Here is a 22,238-nt window from a genome sequence, read left to right as displayed (position 1 = left end):
GCACACGAGGGGGTGGGTGGCCAGCACACTGCCGGCCGCCTTTGTCTCCCCAGTGGCAATGTTTACACACCGCGCCGGGTACTAATTTGAGGCTGAGTCGACCTAGGGGAGGCCCAGGACCGGTTCAGATAATCGTCACTGGGTGTTGGCCGTGAGCGGGAATCGAACGCGGGCCACCGGGTTCTTAGCGCAGCGTAGCGCTAACCACTACACCCACCGCTCCCCCCCTACAGACACTCACACACACACCCACTCACAGGTCGCCCAGCCCCTATAAACATCACTCCCCAACGAGTAATCACTCACATCCCTCCCGACCGAAGCCTCGCTTTGATATCTATGCGAGTTGGTTGGCTTGCTGCCTCTATCCCTCGACTCGAGTGCATTGTGATCACACACGCAGCACGACCACACGTAGCAAACTTACATAACACGTGCGTTCTTCATAGGTTAGTTACATACAGATCACACACACACACGGTGAGACACCGAAATACACGCGCACGCACACACACTGCCCCAGGCATAAAGATACACAGAGAGTCACACAGAAACACACAGAGCCACAGTCTCACAGCCACATTCACACACACACAGACCACCACTCACACAGTCACACACACAGTTACACATTCACACACACAGACCACCACTCACGCAGTCACACAGCCACACACACACACAGAGAAACCACCGATCACAGTCACACATTCACACAGTCACAGTCTCACACACAGACCACCACTCACACAGTCACACACACAGTCACACAGACCACCGCTCACGCAGTCACACAGTCACACACACACAGAGAAACCACCGCTCACAGTCACACATTCACACAGTCTCACACAGTCACACACACATACCACCACTCACACAGTCACTCACACAGTCACACACACAGTCACACAGACCACCACTCACGCAGTCACACAGCCACACACACACAGAGAAACCACCGCTCACAGTCACACATTCACACAGTCACACAGTCACACACACAGCCACACACACACACGGCGACATGAATCAATCCACCACAGAGCAGCTGAACGAGTTCATGTCCGAGGTGGCCAGGATTCCCCGAGAGGAGCGACTCGTGATGATGGACGGCCTCAAGATGCCTCGCGCCCTCGTGCACGCGGACACCCTGAACAGGCTGCCCGACTTCCAGGCTCGACTCGACGACATCGTCCTGCTTAGCTACCCCAAGTGTGGTGAGTCTCACGGGACACATGGCACCACACCACAGGGCGGTAGTGGTTGGGGTAAGACAAAGGCGGCCGGGCGGTGTGATGGACAAATGCCACGTCGCAGTTTGTCGAGACGGCAGGAGGCGGGGGAGGTGTGGGGTTTTTAAATTCTTTATATTAAGTTCGCTTGCTTGCTTACGACCGTGCAAATCTTTCGGTCGTTTTTTAATCCACTTCCCGTGATCCAATCGAGCTGACATTTTCCACACAGACTCGTTGTGCGTGACAATTCATGTTCGTCCAAAATTTTACACTTTTTAGGACAAAAATATTATATTTAATTACCAATTGCTTAATGGTGCAATGTAATCATCTGACCCATAGGTGGCAGCCATCTCAAGCCAGAGGACGAGAGCCGCCACGCATATAAAGGATTTATAGTAAAAAAAAAAAGTTTTTGCGGGTTATACTTGTTTTGTTTTTTCGTCACATTTTTAAAAATTATTATTTCGAACCTGGGAAGATAAAAAAAGAAAAATGGTTCAATTTGATTTGTGTGTATTTTTTGTATGTCATTTGATTACCTTTCATATACTGCTGCTCTCGTGTTTTTGGGGTACTGTTTGTTGTTGTGACGTTCTGACCCAGTGCCCCTTACTGGCCATTTGTGAGAAAGAGCTTTACAGCTCATCGGATTCCTCCTCCAGTATGAATACAACATTCCGATTCTGTGTGCCTGTGTGTGTGGGGGGAGCGGTGGTGCAGCGGTCAGCGCTACGCTGCGCTACGAACCCGGCGACCCGGGTTCGATTCCCGCTCACGGCCACCGAACACCCAGTGATAGCGAATATCTGAACCGGTCATGGGCTCTCCCCTAGGTCGACTCAGCCCTCAAACGAGTACCTGGTGTCTAGTTTGTTGTCCTTCCCCTCCGGCCCGCCCCGGCGCCTCCGATGCAGTCCGGTTGGCTCCGTACGATGCGGCGACACAAAACTAAAACGTTTCAAGGAACGAGCCTCCTCCGTGTGGTTTGTGAAAAAAACAAGCGCTTTAGAGGCAACAGGCGAACGAACGAACGTGAGTGCCGGCCACCGACAAACCCTAAACCCCCTCGTCTTCTGCGTCGGGGCCTCCATAGGGTTGCTACTGGCTAAGGGGGGCCATCCGTTGAGTAGGTAACGCAAACATCTGTCAAAACCTGAGCCCTCTCTCCGCTCCCTGTACGCACGCGGACTTTTTACACCCACCCTCCTCCTCCTCACCTGCGTAAGTACGCTTGACGCACACACACATCCCCCCTCCCCCCCCGAATCCTATAGAACGGGCGATATTTAATCCACGCAGAAACGAGCATGGATTAATAATATTACTCTTTGGTTCTTTCGGTAAAAGTCACGTTGGTAGAAAAATAAAATAAAATAAAAAATATCCACTGCTGGATGTTTTTTGAGGACGACCGCTTGTGTTGCGATCGAAACGTCGTGATGTATTATTTTTAATTTTTCTACCTACGTGACTTTACCGAAAGAACCAGAGAGTATGGATTCCTGCAGTCACGAAAGCCTCAAATCAAGATTCACATCAAGATATGTGAGACGGAGTTTGCCAAAGTCTTGCGTCACCTGGCCCGGTTGATACAATCGCTTTGAAATCACAGCCACGCCATTGGGGAATGTGTCAACAGCTGCTGCACGGCAGCGTTGAGAGGTGAGAGCAATTCGAACATTGGACGCTCTCTCTCTCTCTCTGCGGCTCGCCTTACGTATTGCGAGGGGGCCTATTTAGCGATAACGAGCAACGCGAATGCGTTTCGGACGTGGCCGTTCCGTTCGTCCCAGTCAGTCAAGGCAGTCAGCCAGCCAAACTTTAAAAAAAACACAGCAGTTGTGATAACGGCAGGGTGCTGCGTGCAGTATGGAGATCGGAGATCAGCTGCCTGGTCCGGATACACCGATGCAGGTCCCTTTGACGTTTTTGTAATTGTTTTTAATTGTCTCCAAGCGATGTCAACACAATTGTTATCAGCTATTGGGATGTGTTGTTCAGGTAGCACCTTTTACTTGTTCTCCTTTTATATCATTGGTAACTCATGTTCGGCAATTGTCGTCGGTGTGGTAATGCACGGACGGATTCGTGAATTGTCCAAAACATAGAAAGTAAAACTCAGCTGTGTGTATATACAGCGCCATCCACACACGGCGTCACGGCGCTTTAACAACACACTCCCGTAAGCATAAAAACCCTTCATACTCAAACTAAGAAGCAAAAACAGACGGACACGCATGAGACAATTCACGTGGTTTTCAGACGAGCCCTACAAATCCGACCGACGGAGTAGCTCCTAACGGACTGTTTGGGGCAAGACAATTTGCACAAAGGTGGCGCCTGACGTCTGAAAGCCCCACCAGCCATTGGACCAAGTCTTGATCTCGTCCAGGTAACGAGAGACGGATGCAATAGGGACTTCGCCTCGCGGCCCGTCACGGCATCACCTTTGCTTTGACCGGGCAGTTTTTAAATCCTTTATATTAAGTTCACTTGCTTGCGTGCTTGCTTGCGCGCTTACGACCGTGCAAATCTTTCGGTCGTTTTTTAACCCACTTCCCGTGATCCAATCGAGCTGACATTTTGCACACAGACTCGTTGTGCGTGACAATTGATTTTCGTGAAAAAATGTTTCCAAAATGTTCCACTTTTTAGGAAATAAAAATTTCATATTTAATTTAAAATACCAATGTGATAAAAATGAAACTCTTATTCAAGAAAAACAGAAATGAATAATAAAATAAAACCGATGCCACGCATATAAAGGATTTATAGTGAAAAACTTTGTTTTTACGGGTTAATTTTTTTTTGCAATGTCATCGTGTAGCGTAGGGGGCTTTGAGAGCTCGTTCCTTTGCACAGGGCTGCAGTGGGTGCGTTTGTGTGGCTTGTGTTTGTTGTTGGGCAGTGGTTAGGGTAAGACGCCCAAAGCAAGCGGTGGATTTTCTTGGTGGCAAAAGATGCACGCGTTGCAGATATGAGAACCTGGTCTGGACCAATCGGTTTCAAAGACAATGCATCATCACGTACTACCAGGGCATGTTTTTTTGTTTGCATGTTTACCACAAGTATATGTGGCTAATGCAGACACGATTCCTTGCAAAAAGTTTCAGTTTGGTGTTTTAACATCTTAACACCATATTCTTGGTTCTTTCGGTAAAGTCACGTAGCAGGGAAAGAACCAAGAATATGAATCCCTGCAGTCACGAAAGCTTTAAATCGAAATCTTAACACCACCTGTTTACTTGCCAGAAAGGGTCAAACCTATTCCTATATAGGGGACGTCTTTGTCTTTTGTGGATGCGGTCGTGCAGTTGGTTCCGAGCTCAATTCCCGCTCAAGGCCGACGCCAGCAACAGATACCTGAACCATCCCTGGGCCTCCCTTAGGTCGACTCAGCCTCAAATGAGTACCTGGTGCGGCGTTCAAACATCCCCACTAGGGATACAAAAGCGGCCGGGCGTTTTTGCTGGCCATCTACCCCCTCGTGTGCCACAGTGCTGGCCTTCACAGGTGTAACTCGCTAACAGCACTTTGCTCCGACAGTCCGTGAAGGCTACACGTGTGATATTCGCCTTGTCTTTGCCTCCAGGCTGCAACTGGGTTGTGCGGCTGCTCATGCATATGGTGAAGCTGTCTCACCCTGAGCTGGACAAGCACCCAACGAGCCACCAGGCGCACATCCCCTTGATTGAGTTCGGGCCCCTGTCCAAGCTGGAGGTGCCTCTACACGCCCACCCACCCCCCACACACAGAGACACAGAGAGACACACAGAGGCACAGAGAGACACACAGAGGCACAGAGACACACAGAGACACAGAGACACACACAGAGACACAGAGACATACAGACACAGAGACACACACAGAGACACACACACAGAGACACACAGAGACACACACAGAGACACAGAGAGCCACACACACAGACACACACACACAGAGCCATACACAGAGAGCCACACACACAGACCACCGCTCACACACCCCGACATGAATCGATCCACCATGGATCAGCTTGCATGGGCTCTTGGTTGTTTAGCACCACGCCACACTGCTCAGGCTGCTGGGTTCTGACAGGGGCCGATCATTCGACTCAAACAAAACATCAAAATCGACCACCGTTGTTTTTATTGTTTTTGATGTTCTTGTTCTTGTGTGTGGGGAGCGGTGGCGCTGCCGTTAGCGCTACGAACCCGGCGGCCCGAGTTCGAATCCCGATGACGGCCACAACCAACACCGGTGACGATTATCTGAACCGGCCCTGGGCCTCCCCTAGGTCGACTCAGCCTCGATTGAGTACCTGGTGCGATGTGTAAACATCGCCACTATTGAGACAGAGGCGGCCGGGCGTGGTGTTGGCCACTCACCCCCTCGTGTGCCGTGCCGGCCTTCATAGGTGCTCGCTAACAGCACTTGCCCCTACATTCTGTTAAGGCTATGTGGGAGATCTTTGTCTTTGTGTGTGCACTGCGTCCAGGGCATGGACGCCTTCCCCTCGCCGCGAGTCATCGCCTCGCACATGCCCAGGGACCGCGTCCCCGCATCATTCTTCGCCAACAAGTGCAAGGTGAGAGTCGGAGGCCGCGGCGAGAATTCGCGAGATTGATGGCAACCCTCGCGTGGTGGTTGGGCTTTGTCCGGGCACAGACGACTTGGGCCAACTCTCTTCGTGTTTGCGGTGGGACGTGCACTGATCCATCGGCTTGTCTGACTGACGTCTGATCCATCAGCTTGTCTGACTGACGTCTGATCAATCAGCTTGTCTGACTGACGTCTGATCCATCAGCTTGTCCGACTGAGGTCTGATCCATCGGTTTGTCCGACTGCCAATTGATCCATCGGCTTGTCCAACTGACGACCCGTGTGGTCCAGATGGTGCTCGTCTTCCGAGAGCCGAAGGACACGGCGGTGTCCTTCTACCACTTCTACAACAACAATCCGAGCCTGCCCGGCGTCGACTCCTGGGACGAATTCTACCGCTTGTTCATGGAGGGAGACGGTACGTGTGTATCCTCTCCCCCCACGTGTCTCCTCTCCCCCCTCGTCTCACCCCTACCCCCCGCGTGTCTCCCCCCCCCCCCCCCCCCGCGTATCCCCGGTTAGCGCCACGCTGCGCTACAAACCCGGCGACCCGAGTTTGATTCCCGTTCACGGCCAACACTCGGTGACGATTTTCTGAACCGGTCTTGGGCCTCCACTAGGTTGACTCGGCCTCAAATGAGTACCTGGTGCGATGTGTAAACATCGCCACTGGGGAGACAAAGGCGGCCGGGCGTGGTGTTGTCCACCCACCCCCATCGTGTGCCGTGCCGGCCTACGTAGGTGCTACTCGCTAACAGCACTTGCCCCTACAGTCTGTTAAGGCTACACGGGGGATCTTTGTTTTCATCGCCCCCGATGGCTTCAGGGTCCATGCCGCTCAGGCTGGGGGGGGGGGGGGCGATGGGAGGAGGGTCCGGATCGAATCCACGACCTCCTGCATACCAGGCGAGGTAATTAACATCTCCTAGCCACCGTGATGATGATGATGATGAGAGAGACACGTAAAACTCCAAATATACAGCAACAGGCGTCAGGGTCGGGATCGAATCCACGACCTTCGGTAAACCAGGCGAGGTAGTTAACATCTCCTAGCCACCGCGGCGTCCACGTTAACTTGACCCCCCCCACCTCCGTCCCGTCCTACGTCGCTGCAGTCCCGTGGGGTGTCTACTCTGACTACATCAAGCAGTGGGACAAGCACTGGGAGGCCGACAACGTTCTGGTGCTCACCTACGAGGAGCTAAAGGCGGTGAGCGACCCCGCACGACCCGTCACGACCCCACATGACCCCTCACGACCCCGCATGACCCCACATGACCCCTCATGACCCCACACGACCCCTCACGACCCCGCATGACCCCGCCGTCGCTCCGTGACCTCGCACGCATGCGAGCGCTGAGTTCAGGTTGATAATAATTGTAATGTTTGACACGTAGGGGGCTTTCGCGACCAATATCATCCACAATAGAGGTTTTTTTTGGGGCTAGATCACGTAAATATATAAATGTTTTGTTAAAACCCGCCACCACCCGACACAGCCAACTAGTAAGGGTTGTCACGTAAACAGAACGTGCCAATTCGTTACTAGTACAGCACTTGTGTGTAGTGTAGTGTATAGTGTAGTGTGTAGTAGTGTATAGTGTAGTGTATAGTGTAGTGTATAGTGTAGTGTATAGTGTAGTATACTAGAACAGCAACACCGGTGTGCGTTGGAGAGCCAAGCCACAACATTTACAATCGGAGTACGACGTTTGGCCAGTAATTACAACCGGCATCATCAGGCGACAGCCAGATTCCGAGTGTTGCGACCAGAGTGTGGGGTCGCGGCGAATCCACTTAAAAGGAAATTCGGTGGACAGAAACTGTGCGTGCGCGGTGCGTGCGTGTGCGTGTATCCAGGAGCGGTAGCGTCGCAGGGGGGAGCGGTGGCGCAGCGGTTAGCACGCTGACCTACGAACCCTAGAGACCCGAGTTGTATTCGCGTTCACGGCCACCGCCGGTGACAATTATTTGAACCTGTCCTGGGCGTCCCCTGGGTCGACTCAGCTCCAAATGAGTACCTGGGTAGCGATGTGTAAACATCGCCGGCCTTCGTAGGCGCTACTCGCTAACAGCACTTGCCCCGATGGTCTGGTTAAGGCTACACGGGGGATCTTCGTCTTTGTGTCCAGGACCTGCCGGGGGAGCTTCAGAAGATGTCCACCTTCCTGGGGCTGGGTCTGTCCGGGGAGCAGATCTCCGACGTGGCCGACAATGGCACCTTCAGCGCCATGAAGGCCAAGGCCGAGGCTGACAATTTCAAGTTCGGCAAGGTGGTGTTCCGCAAAGGTGGGTGGCCTGCACCCCCCCCCTCCCTTCCTACCTCCGCGTGCGCAGTGGCAACACTCACGCCTCATGGACGCGCTTCGATGGGTGCCTCGGTCACCTCCTCTCACGTGGCGTTCGTATTTTCTCTCTCACTTGACGTTTGTATTTTCTCTCTCACTTGACGTTTGTATTTTATCTCTCACTTGACGTTTGTATTTTCTCTCTCACTTGGCGTTTGTATTTTCTCTCCCACTTGACATTCGTACATTCTCTCTCACTTGACGTTTGTATATTCTCTCCCACTTGACATTCGTATTTTCTCTCTCACTTGACGTTTGTATTTTCTCTCTCACTTGACATTCGTATTTTCTCTCTCACTTGACATTCGTATTTTCTCTCTCACTTGACGTTTGTATTTTCTCTCTCACTTGACGTTTGTATTTTCTCTCTCACTTGGCGTTTGTATTTTCTCTCCCACTTGACATTCGTATTTTCTCTCTCACTTGACGTTTGTATATTCTCTCCCACTTGACATTCGTATTTTCTCTCCCACTTGACATTCGTATTTTCTCTCTCACTTGACGTTTGTATATTCTCTCCCACTTGACATTCGTATATTCTCTCCCACTTGACATTCGTATTTTCTCTCTCACTTGACATTCGTATTTTCTCTCTCACTTGACCTTCGTATATTCTCTCTCTCCCCGCTCTGCACGGGTTTGCTCCGGGGTTCCCCAGCTCTCTTCCGTCGCCTAAACACGAGCGATGTCATTTTCATGTTTTTGGTGCTGGGGCGAATATCGCAATGCAGGAAAAAAAACCCCATCATCTTCCTCGGTAAATAAGTCATCATCACAGATTTGCCCCCCACCCCATCGCTTCCTCTCATCTATTTAGTTCCACCTCATCTCCACGATCACGTTCATATGTACCGTACCGTCGTTCATTCTTAAGGTAAAGCGCCTGCGCTTTAAACATTTCTGTTGAGATACGATTGTTATAATTACTTCACCCCCCTCCATCAACCCCCGCTCATCACCCCCTCGTCGCGGCTCTCAATGGCCGGGTTGTGTGCGGGCGCACAGGGGAGGTGGGCGACTGGAAGAACTACTTCAGCGAGGAGCAGAGCGCAGAGCTGGACGCCTCCTACGCCGAGAGCCTCGCCGGGACGTCCCTGGCCACCCGCCTCAACTATTAGACAAGAGGACGCACGGGGGGACACGCTGCTGCGGACACACGCACGCACGGACATGCACGGACACACACACACGCGCGGAGACACGTGTTCGCGCGGCGACACGCACGCACAGGCCACGCGCGCACCGGATACATGCGCATGGACACATGCACGGACACACGCGCACGGACACACACAAACACACACACACGCACACGGATACACACACACGCACATGCGCACGGACACACACACACACACACGCGCACGGATACACACACACACGCGCACGGACACACACACACACACGCGCACGGATACACACACACACACGCGCACGGACACACACACACACACGGACACACACATCCACGCGCGCGCGGGGAGTCGAGGTCTCCGTGGCTGCTCGGGGTGCTACAGCGGTCTCGGTGACACCAAGCCGGCAACACCGAGGACCTGGGTTGGGATCCGTGTTTCAATACGGGCGGCTGAGACGTGCGCTGTGTTTACGCGGCGCGTCACAAACGTAAGTCGTTGTCGTCGTCTGACGGCCGAGAATCTGAGCGGTGCCGACTCGGCGTCCGACCCCGTGACGTTCCAGTCCAACGGGACGGCCGCCCCGATGTTCACAATCGGCTCCTGATTAGCGCGCTCGGCCAAGGTACGGCGCGAAAGAAGTTCAACGCGCGCACGTTTCAGAACGACGAAGGAATCCACGGCAGTCTGGCGCGAGGCCGGCATTGGAGGAGGGCCTCGTCACTTGCGCACTTTGAAAATTGACGGCGTGGGTGGCAAGCAGCCACGGGGAGCTATGAAGGATATTGTTCGGAGCACATCATCGGCCACGATCTATCCACTGTTGCATGAAGGCCTCCCCCTCCCCACCACCATTCGTCGCCATCTCTCGTGGTTTTATTTTTTCCGATGCGACACTCCCGTTTGTTCCGTCCCTCCGCCTCCGGCACACGGTCCGATTCCATCGCTCCATCTCCGCAAGCGAACGTCCCCGTGCGGCGCGTGAAGTCTCGTCCGTCTTGGCGACGGCGTCCTGCACCTGGGCACCAAATTTTGGTCGTCGTCACAATGCGTGACGTCGCTTCACCTGGACGTGTCCCGTAACCCACGTGTTGCTCTTTCTGTCTCTCGGTGCCAGTTCAAGCCTGCGTGCCTCTGTTCTCCACCCCTCCTCCCACCCCCATTCACCCTCCATCAACCCTTCTCCATCCCCCTCCACCCGCCCCCCCCCCAATTTCGAATCTTTTGTTTTGATTTGGCAAAAATTCTGTATATGCACTGATTGGAAACTTTCTTCTTTACGCGCGGAATTTTATATATATGTGTGTGTGTGTATGGTGTAGGCGGTCGCTTATTATGCCCCTCTCGTGCTATAAACGAGTGGCCTTGACAAGGAATGACCGATAATTAACAAAACTCACGGCTGTCGATGCAGTCCAGCCAAGGGGAAGCCTGCGTTGGGGGATTTGAGCTCGCACTGGCTAGGTGCCACCGGCCTTTTAAATGCCCACGCACTCTTCGACACGTGCGCCGACCTTGCTGGTACTCAGAATAATGCACGATGTTTGTACACGCACACACATATATGTGTGTGCGTGCTTTTCTGTAAGTATTTAGCTTCGAATGTCGCCCACTAAGCTGCACAAATCCGGGGCGTTGGTGCAAGTGAAGGAGCGTGTTGACTTTGGAAGTTCTTAGTGACGACTGGATTGTCCCGGAAGGTATCCTGGCAATTTCAATGCGCAGCCTGTCGGCTCCAGTTCAATAAACCGATGAGTTTTAAGAATTTCGTTCATACATCCTGGAATGGGGCGGTGAGCGCGCGGTGGTTTAGTGCACTGCGCTGAGAACCCAGCTACAGAGCCCGAGTTTGATTACCAGCGTTTCCATCGGTGGCGAGTAATATCCGAACCGGTTTTTATTTCTTAATTTTGGAGCTTTCGTGACTGCAGGAATTACTCTTTGGTTCTTTCGGTAAAGTCACGTATAAAGATAAAATAATAAATTAAATAATAGCATACGACGTTTCGATTGCAACACAAGCAATCATCATCAGGTATAAATGAAATAGCAACAAAAATCTAACCAGAAAACTATAGACAGACATATAAGCAGACAGATATCACCAAGATACATAGAGAGAGCAACACATAGGCACACAGAGAGAGAGAGCGTCTCTGTGACGAGGCCTTAAATAGAGAGAGGGAGGCGGGGGCGGAGAGAGGGAGGGGGTTAGAGAAAATTAGCATGTCAATGGGTAGGGCGACGGTTGGTAAAGTATTTATTTTGTTTTCCTCCCTTGCCACCTTGACAGTGGCAGTATGATCACTCCCGATGAAAGCCAAGCCATTGGAAGTCGGGAGTGTGAAGAGAGTTAACTGAGGGCCTAAAAAACAATATCCGCCTGGGCGCTTTGAATGTCAAAACCATATGTACGAGACCTCCAAAGACGGCACAAGTCCTGGGGATAAGTGAATGTCACTGGACGTCTTGCGACGAATGGCCGTGAAAACAGGGGGAGGTCAAAAACCGCGCCTGGCGAAAAACCGTCACCGATATAGAGCTTGGTCAGACAAAAGCTAGATTTGAAGCTTTCGTGACTGCAAGGATTCATATTCTTAGGTTTTTTCGGTAAAGTCACGTAGGTAAAAATTTTAAATTAATAAAAGTAAAATAAAAATAAAATAAAAATTACGACGTTTCGGAGGCAACACAAGCTTCCGTCTTCAGGTGGAACCGTCACAGCACGATAGCTGTATCAAGTGAGAGAAATTAAGCCGCATCATCTCTACATAACAAAAAGGCTCAGTCATTTTTACACGCACCTTTACATCATCCGCACCTAGTTTACACAACAAAGGCTCATTCCTAACAGCGTGCTTCAGCCGCACCGAACCTCACAAAAATAATACCGAGGGCCTACCTTGGCTCCTCCCACCCTCAACCTGTATATATACAAATACTGTGTTCTTGGAATTTCTCTCACTTGATACAGCTATCGTGCTGTGACGGTTCCACCTGAAGACGGAAACTTGTGTTGCCTCCGAAACGTCGTGATTTTTATTTTATTTTTATTTTACTTTTATTAATTTTAATTTTTTACCTACGTGACTTTACCGAAAAAACCTAAGAATACAGACGACAGCTCTTGTGGGGAGAGAGGGCACAGCATGCGGCCCAGGGCGGGACAGGATGGAGAGAGCTCAGCTGTAGCCTTACGTCCCGACCGGCGTGGTGGCAATCGGGCCACGCAACTTCTCACGTCCGAGGCGGCGTGGAAGAGGCGCTCATCCGGCGGCTGATGGTGATGTAGATGCGGAGCAAAGACTAGTTTCACATGCAGTTGGTCAGAACCAGACAGGGGTGCAACGATATATGTCAACGGGGGGGGGGGGGGGGGGTGGGGGATGCAAGATCCGACTGTGGGTCCCCTCGCCTTTCTCCCAACTCACTTTTACTGAAATAGCCATGGATGGTTTTTAACCCCGCATAGAATAATACAGTAGTCGGCTTTAGCTGCACATATTAATTAAGTTAGGTTTATATGAAGACAGTCTCACAGTGACGGTGTTAAAAAACAACGTTTTTAAAGGTGCAATACTAAGCACAATTAAGTTCATTGGAACCTCATTTGCCAGAAGAAAAAATATGATAATTGGTTTTTTACCCTTTTATCTGGCAACAAAACTGACACCTTTTTTTAGGAAAGCTGTCTCGGGTGTGGACCAATCAACTTCAAGGACAGTGCATACATTATCAGAGTTATGTTTTTGTTTGCATTACGACCGCAGGTATTGTGGTCTATGCAAACATGACTCCTTGTAAAAAAGGTGTCAGCTTTGTTGCCAGATAAAAGGGTAAAAAACCAATTATCACAATTAAGTTAAATTTCGATTTAAAGCTTTCGTGACTGCAGGGATTCATCTTCTTGGTTCTTTCGGTAAAGTCACGTAGAATGGAAATAATAAAATAAAAATTAAACATAATAAAATAATTCTCACGACGTTTCGGCCACAACGCAAGCAGCCGTCCTCAGGTGGAGAACAGGTCTGTCGACTCTGTCTTCTCGACATTATTTTATAATGTTTTATTTTTATTATTTAATTATTTCCATTCTACGTGACTTTACCGAAAGAACCAAGAACACAATTAAGTTATCAATGCGTTTCGCTTTCATGCCAGCCCATTGGTCTAGGGCGTGGATGGCGCAACTTAATGCTGCTCTGTTATATGACAGCCAGATGCGTCAATCGTGAGGCTTGGGCCCACGGTAGAACGTAGCTACACTTGTACGGACAGTTCTGGATGACCACAGTCGCGCACTGCTGGAGACTTTTGAAAATGTTCCACTTGTGCATCAGGTATCCGCACCTGCCGTGGTTTTTTTGCGGCGGATGTTATTTCGGGTGGACCATGAGCTTCGTGGAAGATGAAACGCCAAGCGATCTTCTGCCGTTGGGTGTTTCACAGCAAGGTGTCTGTGAGTTCTTTTGAACTCAGTTTAGCTCTCCAAGCTTCAGCAGTGGATTGGCAAAAGGAACTGTAAAGCATTGTTTATTATCATTCCAGAAGAGGGCTCGGTATAACAGTCAAGTTACAGGGCTCAGAGAACCAATCTAAGGCACTCGATGTGAACACGAGAAGGCATCACTGAACTCAGCCAAGGTGAGACACCCACCACCTCCACCCAGCAAACAAGCACAGAATTCACCAGCAACAACAGCTGCAGCAACGCATGAACGTTGGACTTCTTTCGCACCGTACGTAGCCAACCGTGCTAATCGGTGTGGGGGAAGGACAACAAACTCAACACAAAAAGCAGTGCTAAAGAAATTCGTTTTCAAATCTAGATTTAAAACTACATAGCTCCTAGTGGCTTCCTAATATCGGAAGGAAGAGCGTTCCAGACGGCCGCAGAAGCGCGTCTGAAAGTGCCGTGCAATGCCGTGACCACCGCCATTGTTTGAGGTCTGAGCCAAAAGCCATTGCTGCGAGGATGAGCGGAGTTCGCGTGATGTTTTATAGCTTCTTGACGAGCTCAGCAAGGTATTGTGGTTCATTTGTGGCAAGTACTTTGTGTGTGTAATGAGTGCGACCTTATAAAGCAACAACAACAATGCAACAGCGCCGCAATGTGGTTGGCATGGGCCCTGGTGCAGGGAATGAAACGGGGCCCCACGTCCCGTCCCTCTTGGGCGCCCGGCACCCTGGACGCCTCCAGCCCCGTGGGACCCGGTGCAGTTGCACCGCATGCAACACTCGATAGCGACACCCGCTGAGCAACAACAACAACTGCAACAACAACAGCAGCAACAACAGCAACAGCAGCAATAACAACAGCAGTAGCAACAACAGTAGCAACCACAACAGCAGCAACAACAACAGCAGCAGCAACAACAACAGCAGCAGCAACAGCAGCAACAACAGTAGCAACCACAACAGCAGCAACAACAACAGCAACAGCAACAACAACAGCAGCAACAACAGCAGCAACAATAACAGCAACCACAACAACAGCAACAACAGCAGCAACAACAGCAGCAACAACAACAGCAGCAACAACAGCAGCAACAACAGTAGCAACCACAACAGCAACAACAACATCAGCAGCAGCAACAACAACAACAGCAGCAACAACAGCAGCAACAACAGCAGCAACAATAACAGCAACCACAACAACAGCAACAACAGCAGCAACAACAGCAGCAACAACAACAGAAGTCCGGCTGTATGTCACTGCGGGTTTTTCAAATTACGGTCAGGGGTCGACTGATGTCATCATCGCCATCATCCCTGTGGTGGATAAATTGAGTAACATCACTTTGAAGTCATTCGTCGTCATTCTACAAACTGTGAGATCGAGGGAATGCCCCATGCATGGGAAAGTGGAATTTCCAGCACTGCCAGTGGAGGTGAGCGGGACCCCCGAGTTCATGTGAGCAGAGAGACCCTTACGCGTTTGGTTAATGATTCTTTTCCGAGGCAAAAGCCTCCTCGCTTTGTCTCAAGGCAATTTTTTTTTCAAGAGGGATGTTCGTCACATTCGTCATTTATTTAGAACGTAATCTTTGGCAGCGCCACTCGCTGTGTGTGCAACTTTTGCCCGTCCACCGCAATTGATGGTGGAACGGCCTCTGCCATCCCCACTCCCTCTCTCGCCATTGTCCAAAAAGGGAGTCGCGCACTCTCCGATTTATTCACTCGATGTGCGTTTGCATCGCAACTCTCAGATGGCGGTGCCGAGGTGGTTGTCGTGCCTGTTAGGTCGGGTCGTGCCCTCTTTAAAATGTTGAAAAGGGGCTAGAATTTGGTGATTTTTGCATGATTTTTAGCTTCTTGGTTCTTTCGGTAAAGTCACGTAGAATGGAAATAATAAAATAATTAAATAAAACATAATAAGATAATTCTTACGACGTTTTGGCCTCAACGCAAGCAGCCGTCCTCAGGTGAAGACCAGGTCAATTCTACGTGACTTTACCGAAAGAACCAAGAAGATGAATCTCTGCAGTCACGAAAGCTTTAAATCGAAATTTAATGATTTTTAGCTGTTGAGTTGTACGCCGAATGACGGATGGATGAATCAGATTGACTCAAGGTATGAATGAATCAGAGTGTTGATATGTGAAGATAATTTTACACCGGATGCAACAGGGGATGATGACGATGATGATGAGTGTGATGAGTACATTCATAAATAGATAATTGTTCACCAATACCACGAGGTCATACATCGAGAAAGTCTCCATGTAGGCAGAACAAAAAGATGATGACCTTTGGTGATGATGTTAATTTAACACGTGGGTTTTTTTTTCGCTGCCAATTTTAACTCTGACTTCCAAAATTTATATTCTGACTTCCTGGACCTTGTCCTGATGATGTCGACGTGGTTCCGAGTGAGAATTGTTCGGCAATTTACCGGCGAGTGAACTGACGTTTGAATAACACGCGACGCTTTAATTTGTTTGGCTGCGTCGGGTGGCCACGAATTTTAGCCGGACCGTTACGTTGCGGCCTAGAGGATCGATGGCGACTCTACGACGTTAAAACCTTCGGGCGGGCGCCCCTCCCCCCGCCGCCTCCCGCGGTCAGCGGTCCGCGGGCACGAGCGCGGGGAAGGACCTCATGCGCATCCTCTCCAGCTCCACCCGGAGCGCCGCGATCTCCCGCGCCTGCTCCCGCGCCGCCTCCGCCGCGTGCCTCTCCCGCGCCACTCGCTCGTGACGCCTCCGCGCCGCCTCCTCCTCTGCCGGCGCCGCCGCCGCCGCCCCCCTCGCTCGCTCGTCCCCGTTCCGACACGGACGCGCGCAGCTCCGGCAGCCGCGCGTCCAGCGCCGCGTTCTCACGCCGGAGCCGCGCCGCCTCGGCGAGCAGCGCCTCGGCGCGCCGCTCGAGACGCCGCTCCTCGCGATCGCGCGCCTCCAGCCGGGCGGCGAGGTTCTTCTCGGCGGCGGCCGCGTGGCGCGAGGCGCGGTCCTCGCCGCCGCCGCCGGCGTTCGCCAGCAGCTCGCGCGACACCCGCGCCGTCCGGACGTCCCGTGCGAGCTCCCGCAGCTCGTCCGCCCGTAGGCGCAGCTTCCGGCACTCCCACTGGAGGCGCGCGATGGCGCGGCGCGCCTCCCTGCCGCTCTCCATGCTCGCCACCTTGCGCTCGCACGCCGCTCGGATCGTCGCGTTCAGCGCCTCGACCGCGTCCCGGGGAACGAGTCGCGCGTCCGAGTAGTCGGGCGCCGGCGCCTCGTCGTCCAGCTCCACCTGGCCCTGCTTGAGCAGCACCAGCAGCGTCGCGTCGAGCTGCCGGCGCGACGCCTCCGCGCGCGCCTCGTCCAGCTCCGCCGCCAGCCGCCCCGCCTCGGCCCGCAGCCCCTCGCCCTCGTCGGCGATCCGCCGAGCGAACGCGGCCGCCTCGGCCGCGGCGAGCGCCTTGCGGCGCAGCGCCAGCTCGCCGCGCGCCTTGAGGCTCCGCGCCCGGCAGAAGCGCTCCCACGCCGGCGGCTCCACCCCCTCGGGGACGATCTCCGTCGCCGGGTCCGGCTCTTCCCAGTCGCGCTCCCCGTCGGCCTCCGCCGCGTCGGTTTGCGCGCGCAGCTTCTGGGCCCGCGGCCGGCGCTTGTAGAGGCGGGCGAGGGCGTCCGCCGCGGGGCCCTGCGCCATCTCGGCGAGCTCCTTCTTGAAGGCGCGCTCCAGCAGCTTGTCCTCGGCGCACAGGTCGTCGTAGGACTCGCGCAGGGCGTCGGCGCGCGCCGTCGCCTCGCGCAGCTCCCGCTCGCTCTCGTCGCGCGCCGCAGTGTTCTCCTCCAGGCGCCGGCGCAGCTCCTGCTGGTACGTGTCCAGCTCCTCCTCGAGCAGCAGCGCGGCGCCCAGCAGGGCGAGGCGCAGCTCCTCCTGGCACACCGCGGCCTCCGTGCGGGCCCTCCGCTCGGCGAGTCGCGCCAGAGACTCGTCGAAGGCCCGGCAGCCGTCCAGGACGGCGGCCCGCGTCTTGGCCACCTCGGCCTCGAGCGCCTTGCGGAAGCGCTCGCGCTCCTCGGCCACCTCGCGGCTTTCCCTCTCGAAGTCGCGCGCCTGCCGCCGCTCCTCCTCGGTCCACTCCGACTCGGGGCGGCTCGCGAACGCGGGCCGCCGCGGAAGGGGCCGGAGCGCCGCGGCGCCGTCGCGCTTGACCTCCAGCTCCCCGCCCATCATGTCCCGCAGCGCGCGGGAGCGGGTGCCGCCGGCGCCGCCCCCTCGCTCCGCGAGCCGCGCCCGCTCCTCCTCCCGCGCGCGCTCCTCCGCGGCGGCCCTCTGCTCGTCGGTGAGGAGGCGCTCCGCCGTCACCTCCGCGTCGTCCACCGCCAGCGCTCGCTCGGGCTCCTCGTCCCGGCTCGGGGTCAGCGTCGGCATCGTCGGCGTCGCGACGGTGGCGGCGGCGGCGCCGATCGAGGCCAGGTCGGCGAGGAGTTCGGCGACGCGCTCCCCGGCGTCCCGCGCGCGCGCCGCCTCCTGCTCCTTGTGGCGGCGCGCCGAGTCGAAGTCGGCGTTGAAGGCGACGCGGAGCCGCCGCGCCACGTCCCGGAGCAGCACCGTCTGGTTCACGCGCTGCTCCCGCGAGTGCAGCTCCAGCTGGCGGTACAGGTAGGGGCAGCTGACGCCCAGCTCCTCGCTCAGGGTGCCCACGATGTCCTCCTCCTCCTCCTCGTCCTCTACCTCACCGTCACCGCCCTCTTCCTCGTCCCGCTCATCTTTCTCCGGCCCCCCGCGCCCGTCCTTGCCGGCGCCGCGCCCTTCCAGAAGCTCCCTGCGGATCCGGTGGTCCGCCATCTCCACCTCCCGCAGGAGCTTCACCCTCTCCAGCTCCCGCAGCTCGTCGGGGCCGCGCTCCGGCACGGGGAAGTTCCACACCTCGACGCCCGAGAGGAAGGCGCGCAGGCAGCGGCCCTTGGTGGCCATCGCGTCCCAGCACTGGCGTCGGAGGGCGTCGCAGCGCTCGACGTTGGTGGCGTTCTCGCGCTGGATCGCGTCGCGCAGCCCCTCGACGGCGCGCGTCCCCTCGTCGCGCAGCCGCCCGATCTCCTCCACGTCCAGCAGGAAGTCGCCCGGCGGCAGGCGCTCGCGCTCGGGCGCCGCCTCGTTCTCGGCCGCGAGCGCCTCCAGCTCGCGCCGCAGCTCGGCGACGCCTTCGCGGAGCTCGCGGCGCGTCTCCGCGTGCACCTCGAGCGCTCGCGCGTCCGCCGCGGCCTCGCGCCGCTCCGCCCACGTCCGCTCCTCCTCCTCCTCCTCCGCCGCCTCGTCGTCGCCGCCGTCGTCCGCCTTCCCCTCGCCCGCCGCCCGGTCGCCTGGGGACGCGGGCCGAGGCTCACGCTCCGCCACGGAGGCGAGGTGAGCGTCCTCCTCGGAGCAGTCGCTGCTCGCCGGCGCCGCCGCCGCCGCCTCCTCTCCGCGCTCTCCTCTCCACGCGAGGCAGACGAGCGCGCCGTCGTCCCGCCACCCGGCGGTCACCACCGTCCTCCCGTCGGACGAGACGCCCAGGGAACGGACCCCGCCCAGCGCGGGGCAGTGGCACGCGGCCTGCGCCACCCCGCGCCGCGAGCCCCCGACGGCCCTCGCCTTGACGACGCCGTCGGAGGAGGCCGAGTAAAGACGCCGGCCCCCAGCCGCCAGGACGAGCCGCGCGTCGGGCAGGTCGTGCCCCGCCGACTCCCGCGCCTCTCCAAGCCCCCCCTCGGCCCCCTCCGCGATGGCAAACTCCTTGACGAGGCGGGAGCGGCCGCAGTAGACGAAGACCGAGAGGCCGTCGCGGCCCAGCGCGGCCGCGGTGGCCGGGAACGCGAGCTCGTAGCGCCGCGGCCGCGTCGCCTCCTTGCTGAGGTCGCCGCGAGGGTTCGCGCAGTCCCCCCCGAGCGCTCCGGGGAGGTGGAAAACCGCCAGACGGTCGCCACTCGCGGCCCCCTCGTGGCCCAGCAGCAGGAGGAGCCGCGCGTCCTCCCCGCTCCGCACGACGCTGGCGTCCAGCACGCGACGCCGTGTCGCCTCCTCCTCCTCCTCCACATCCTCCACGAAGCCGAGCACGGCGAAGCGGCGCGACGGCCTCGCGTCCACCACGAACGCGCGGCCCTCCGAGGCGGCCGCGGCCACCAGCAGCCGCCCGGCCTCGTCGCAGCGCAAGAGGTCGAGCGGCGCCCGCGTCAACCTCTCCCGCAGGACGACGCGCGGCCGCTCCGGGTGGCGCGCGTCCACCACGCACAGGCGGCCCGACGCGGTGCCCAGCGCGGCGCAGCGCGACGACGCGGGGCACGCGAGCGCGCACGGCGCCTCGTCCAGAACCAGGCCGCCCAGGAGGCGCCCCGAGGCGGCGGCCCACAGCTGCACGGCCCCGTCCTCTCGCGCGGAGACGCACACGGCGCCGTCGGGGGCCGCCACGGCCGCGCACACGAACGGCGCCGCGCCGCCCGCGTCCACCGCGACGGCCGCCGGCGTCGTCGCCGCCGCGTCGGCCGCGGGGGTCGCCTCCGGAGGCCGGTAGACGTGCACGGAGCCGCGGGCCGTGGAGATGGCCAGCGCCCGCAGGTCGGGCGAGAAGGCCAGGCCGAGGATGGGCCGCTCGCCGGCCCAGCACTCGTCGACGACGCTCTCGCCGCCGGCCGCTCGGGCCGCGCGGACGCGGCGCAGGGCCCCGTCGGCGCCGCCCGCGTACACCGCGTCCCGGCTCGCGGCCAGCGCGGCGGCTCGGCCCGGGCCCAGGCGCGCCACCGGCTTCGGCGCGAGCTCGGCGCCCGGCGGGCCGCCCGCGTCCGCCTCCACGCACAGCAGCTGCCCCCCCGCGCAGCCCACGTAGAGGCGGTCCCCGCCGCTTGCCCAGCAGTGCGACACGGGCCGCGCCGCGGCTCGCGCCTCCGCCTCGGGCACGAAGTCGTGAGTCGCGGGCTCCACCAGGCCGGCACGGGCCCAGGCCGGCAGCCGCGGCCCGAAGAGGCCGCCGCCGCGTTCGCTCGGCGGCTCGGAGTCGACGGGGCGAGAGCCGCCGCCGTCGTCGTCGTCGTCGTCGGGGGGGAGCCGCACCCTCCGCGGGCTGAGCCGGAACACCGAGTCGCTGCGCTCCACGCTCCACACGCACACGTGCTCGTCACCCACCGTGCACAGCTGCTGCCATCCGCCCGGGCAGAATGAGAGGCCCGTGACGGAGAGGATGCGCGTGCCGTGGGGCCACCGCCGCTGGCGGGCCTCGTAGCGGCAGAGCAGCTTCTCCTGCTGCCAGTCCCACAGCGAGAGCGAGAGGTCGGGAGCCGCGGCCCACGACGCGAGGTAGGGCCCCGCGTCGCTCAGCGCCAGCGCAGACACCTCGAGGCGCGCCGCGTCGCGCAGCCGCGCCCGGCGCGTCCCGCCCGCCTGCGTGAGGACGTGGATGGAGGGGCCGGGCCGGGGCCTGTCGGCGAAGGCCAGCAGGCCCTGCGGCGCGCTCACGGCCAGGGCGGCCACGCCGGCCCCGGGGCAACGCAGGTGACGGTCGCGGCCTTCTCCCTCGGGCTCCGTGGGGGGTTCGTCTACGCTGTCTACGCTGCCGTCGTCGCCGCCGCGGTAGGAAGCGAATTTGATGAAGTCGCCGCTCGCGTAGCACAGCGTGGCGGCGTCCGCGAAGGCCACGGAGCCGTCGGCAGGGAAGCCCCGCGTCCATTTCACCTCGAGAAACCCCGCGTCCACCTCCTCCTCCACCATCTCCACCATCTCCTCCATCTCCTCCATCTCCTTCTTCACCATCGTCGCCATCTTCGTCGTGGGCGCCGCGTCCCGAGCAACGGCGTCGCGTGACCAGGGCAACGGTTACCAAGGTAACGGTTACCGCGGTAACGGGGGGGGGGGGGGGCAGCGGCGGCCGCTTCTGATTGGTCGAGGCGAGCGAGCGAGGGCGTGCGTGTGCTGTGCGGGGAGCGGTGGCGCAGCGGTTAGCGCGGTGCTGCGTTACGAAACCGGTGACCCGAGTTCGATTCCCGTTCACGGCCAACAACACACAGTGACGATTATCTGAACCGGTCCTGGGCTTCCCTTAGGTCGACTCAGCCTCAAAATGAGCACTTGGTGTGGTGTGTAGTAAACATCGCTACTGGGGAGACAAAGGCGGCCGGGCGTGGTGCTGGCCGACCTTCATATGTGCTACTCGCTAACAGCACTTGCCCTAAACATTCTGTAACATGCTACACATCTATGAGACATCTACTTTGCCAGTGGCAAAATATAGTAGTAGGTTTTTTACCCTTTAAACTGGTACAAAACTGACACCTTTATACAAGGCATCATGTTTGCAATAACCACAACACAAGTACTGTGGTCAAAATGCAAACAAAAATTAACAAGCCTGATGATGATAATGATGATGATATGCACTGTACCTTGAAGTTAATTGGTCCACACCCGAGACAGCTTTTCTTAGAGCCTAGTCTCCACTGGTGTTGGATCAGATGATTACCATTATCAGAGTTGTT

At 56.8% G+C, this 22,238-nt stretch overlaps 2 protein-coding genes across 2 annotated transcripts; one reads left to right on the top strand and one right to left on the bottom strand.

The window, feature by feature from the left end:
- Positions 1-280: 280 nt before the first annotated feature.
- LOC133357089 (sulfotransferase 6B1-like) lies at positions 281-11,071 on the top strand. Its single transcript, XM_061574869.1, has 7 exons — positions 281-1,220; positions 4,834-4,961; positions 5,722-5,811; positions 6,117-6,243; positions 6,941-7,035; positions 7,958-8,114; positions 9,179-11,071. Exons 1-7 carry the CDS (start codon positions 1,028-1,030, stop codon positions 9,289-9,291), a joined length of 903 nt encoding a protein of 300 aa, XP_061430853.1. The 5' UTR covers positions 281-1,027; the 3' UTR covers positions 9,292-11,071.
- A 4,247-nt stretch (positions 11,072-15,318) lies between these two features.
- LOC133357062 (cilia- and flagella-associated protein 43-like) lies at positions 15,319-21,536 on the bottom strand. The gene is given in 2 exon segments (XM_061574811.1): positions 15,319-16,553; positions 16,555-21,536. Coding segments are annotated over 2 exon segments (5,154 nt in total). The 5' UTR covers positions 21,526-21,536; the 3' UTR covers positions 15,319-16,370.
- Positions 21,537-22,238: the final 702 nt, after the last annotated feature.

This window comes from Lethenteron reissneri, chromosome 56 (assembly GCF_015708825.2).
Source record: "Lethenteron reissneri isolate LAM-NWPU_2019-01 chromosome 56, ASM1570882v1, whole genome shotgun sequence".
Classification (NCBI taxonomy): Eukaryota; Metazoa; Chordata; class Hyperoartia; order Petromyzontiformes; family Petromyzontidae; genus Lethenteron; species Lethenteron reissneri.
Note: the sequence above shows the minus strand (reverse complement) of the source record. Positions and strands in the feature narration are given on the sequence as shown.

Excerpts from the sequence above, each read along its gene's own strand:
- LOC133357089 (XM_061574869.1), top strand. The coding sequence starts at position 1,028 with ATGAATCAATCCACCACAGAGCAGCTGAACGAGTTCATGTCCGAGGTG. Across the intron at positions 1,221-4,833 it reads GCTTAGCTACCCCAAGTGTG|GCTGCAACTGGGTTGTGCGG; the intron begins GTGAGTCTCACG and ends CTTTGCCTCCAG. Across the intron at positions 8,115-9,178 it reads CAAGGTGGTGTTCCGCAAAG|GGGAGGTGGGCGACTGGAAG; the intron begins GTGGGTGGCCTG and ends GCGGGCGCACAG.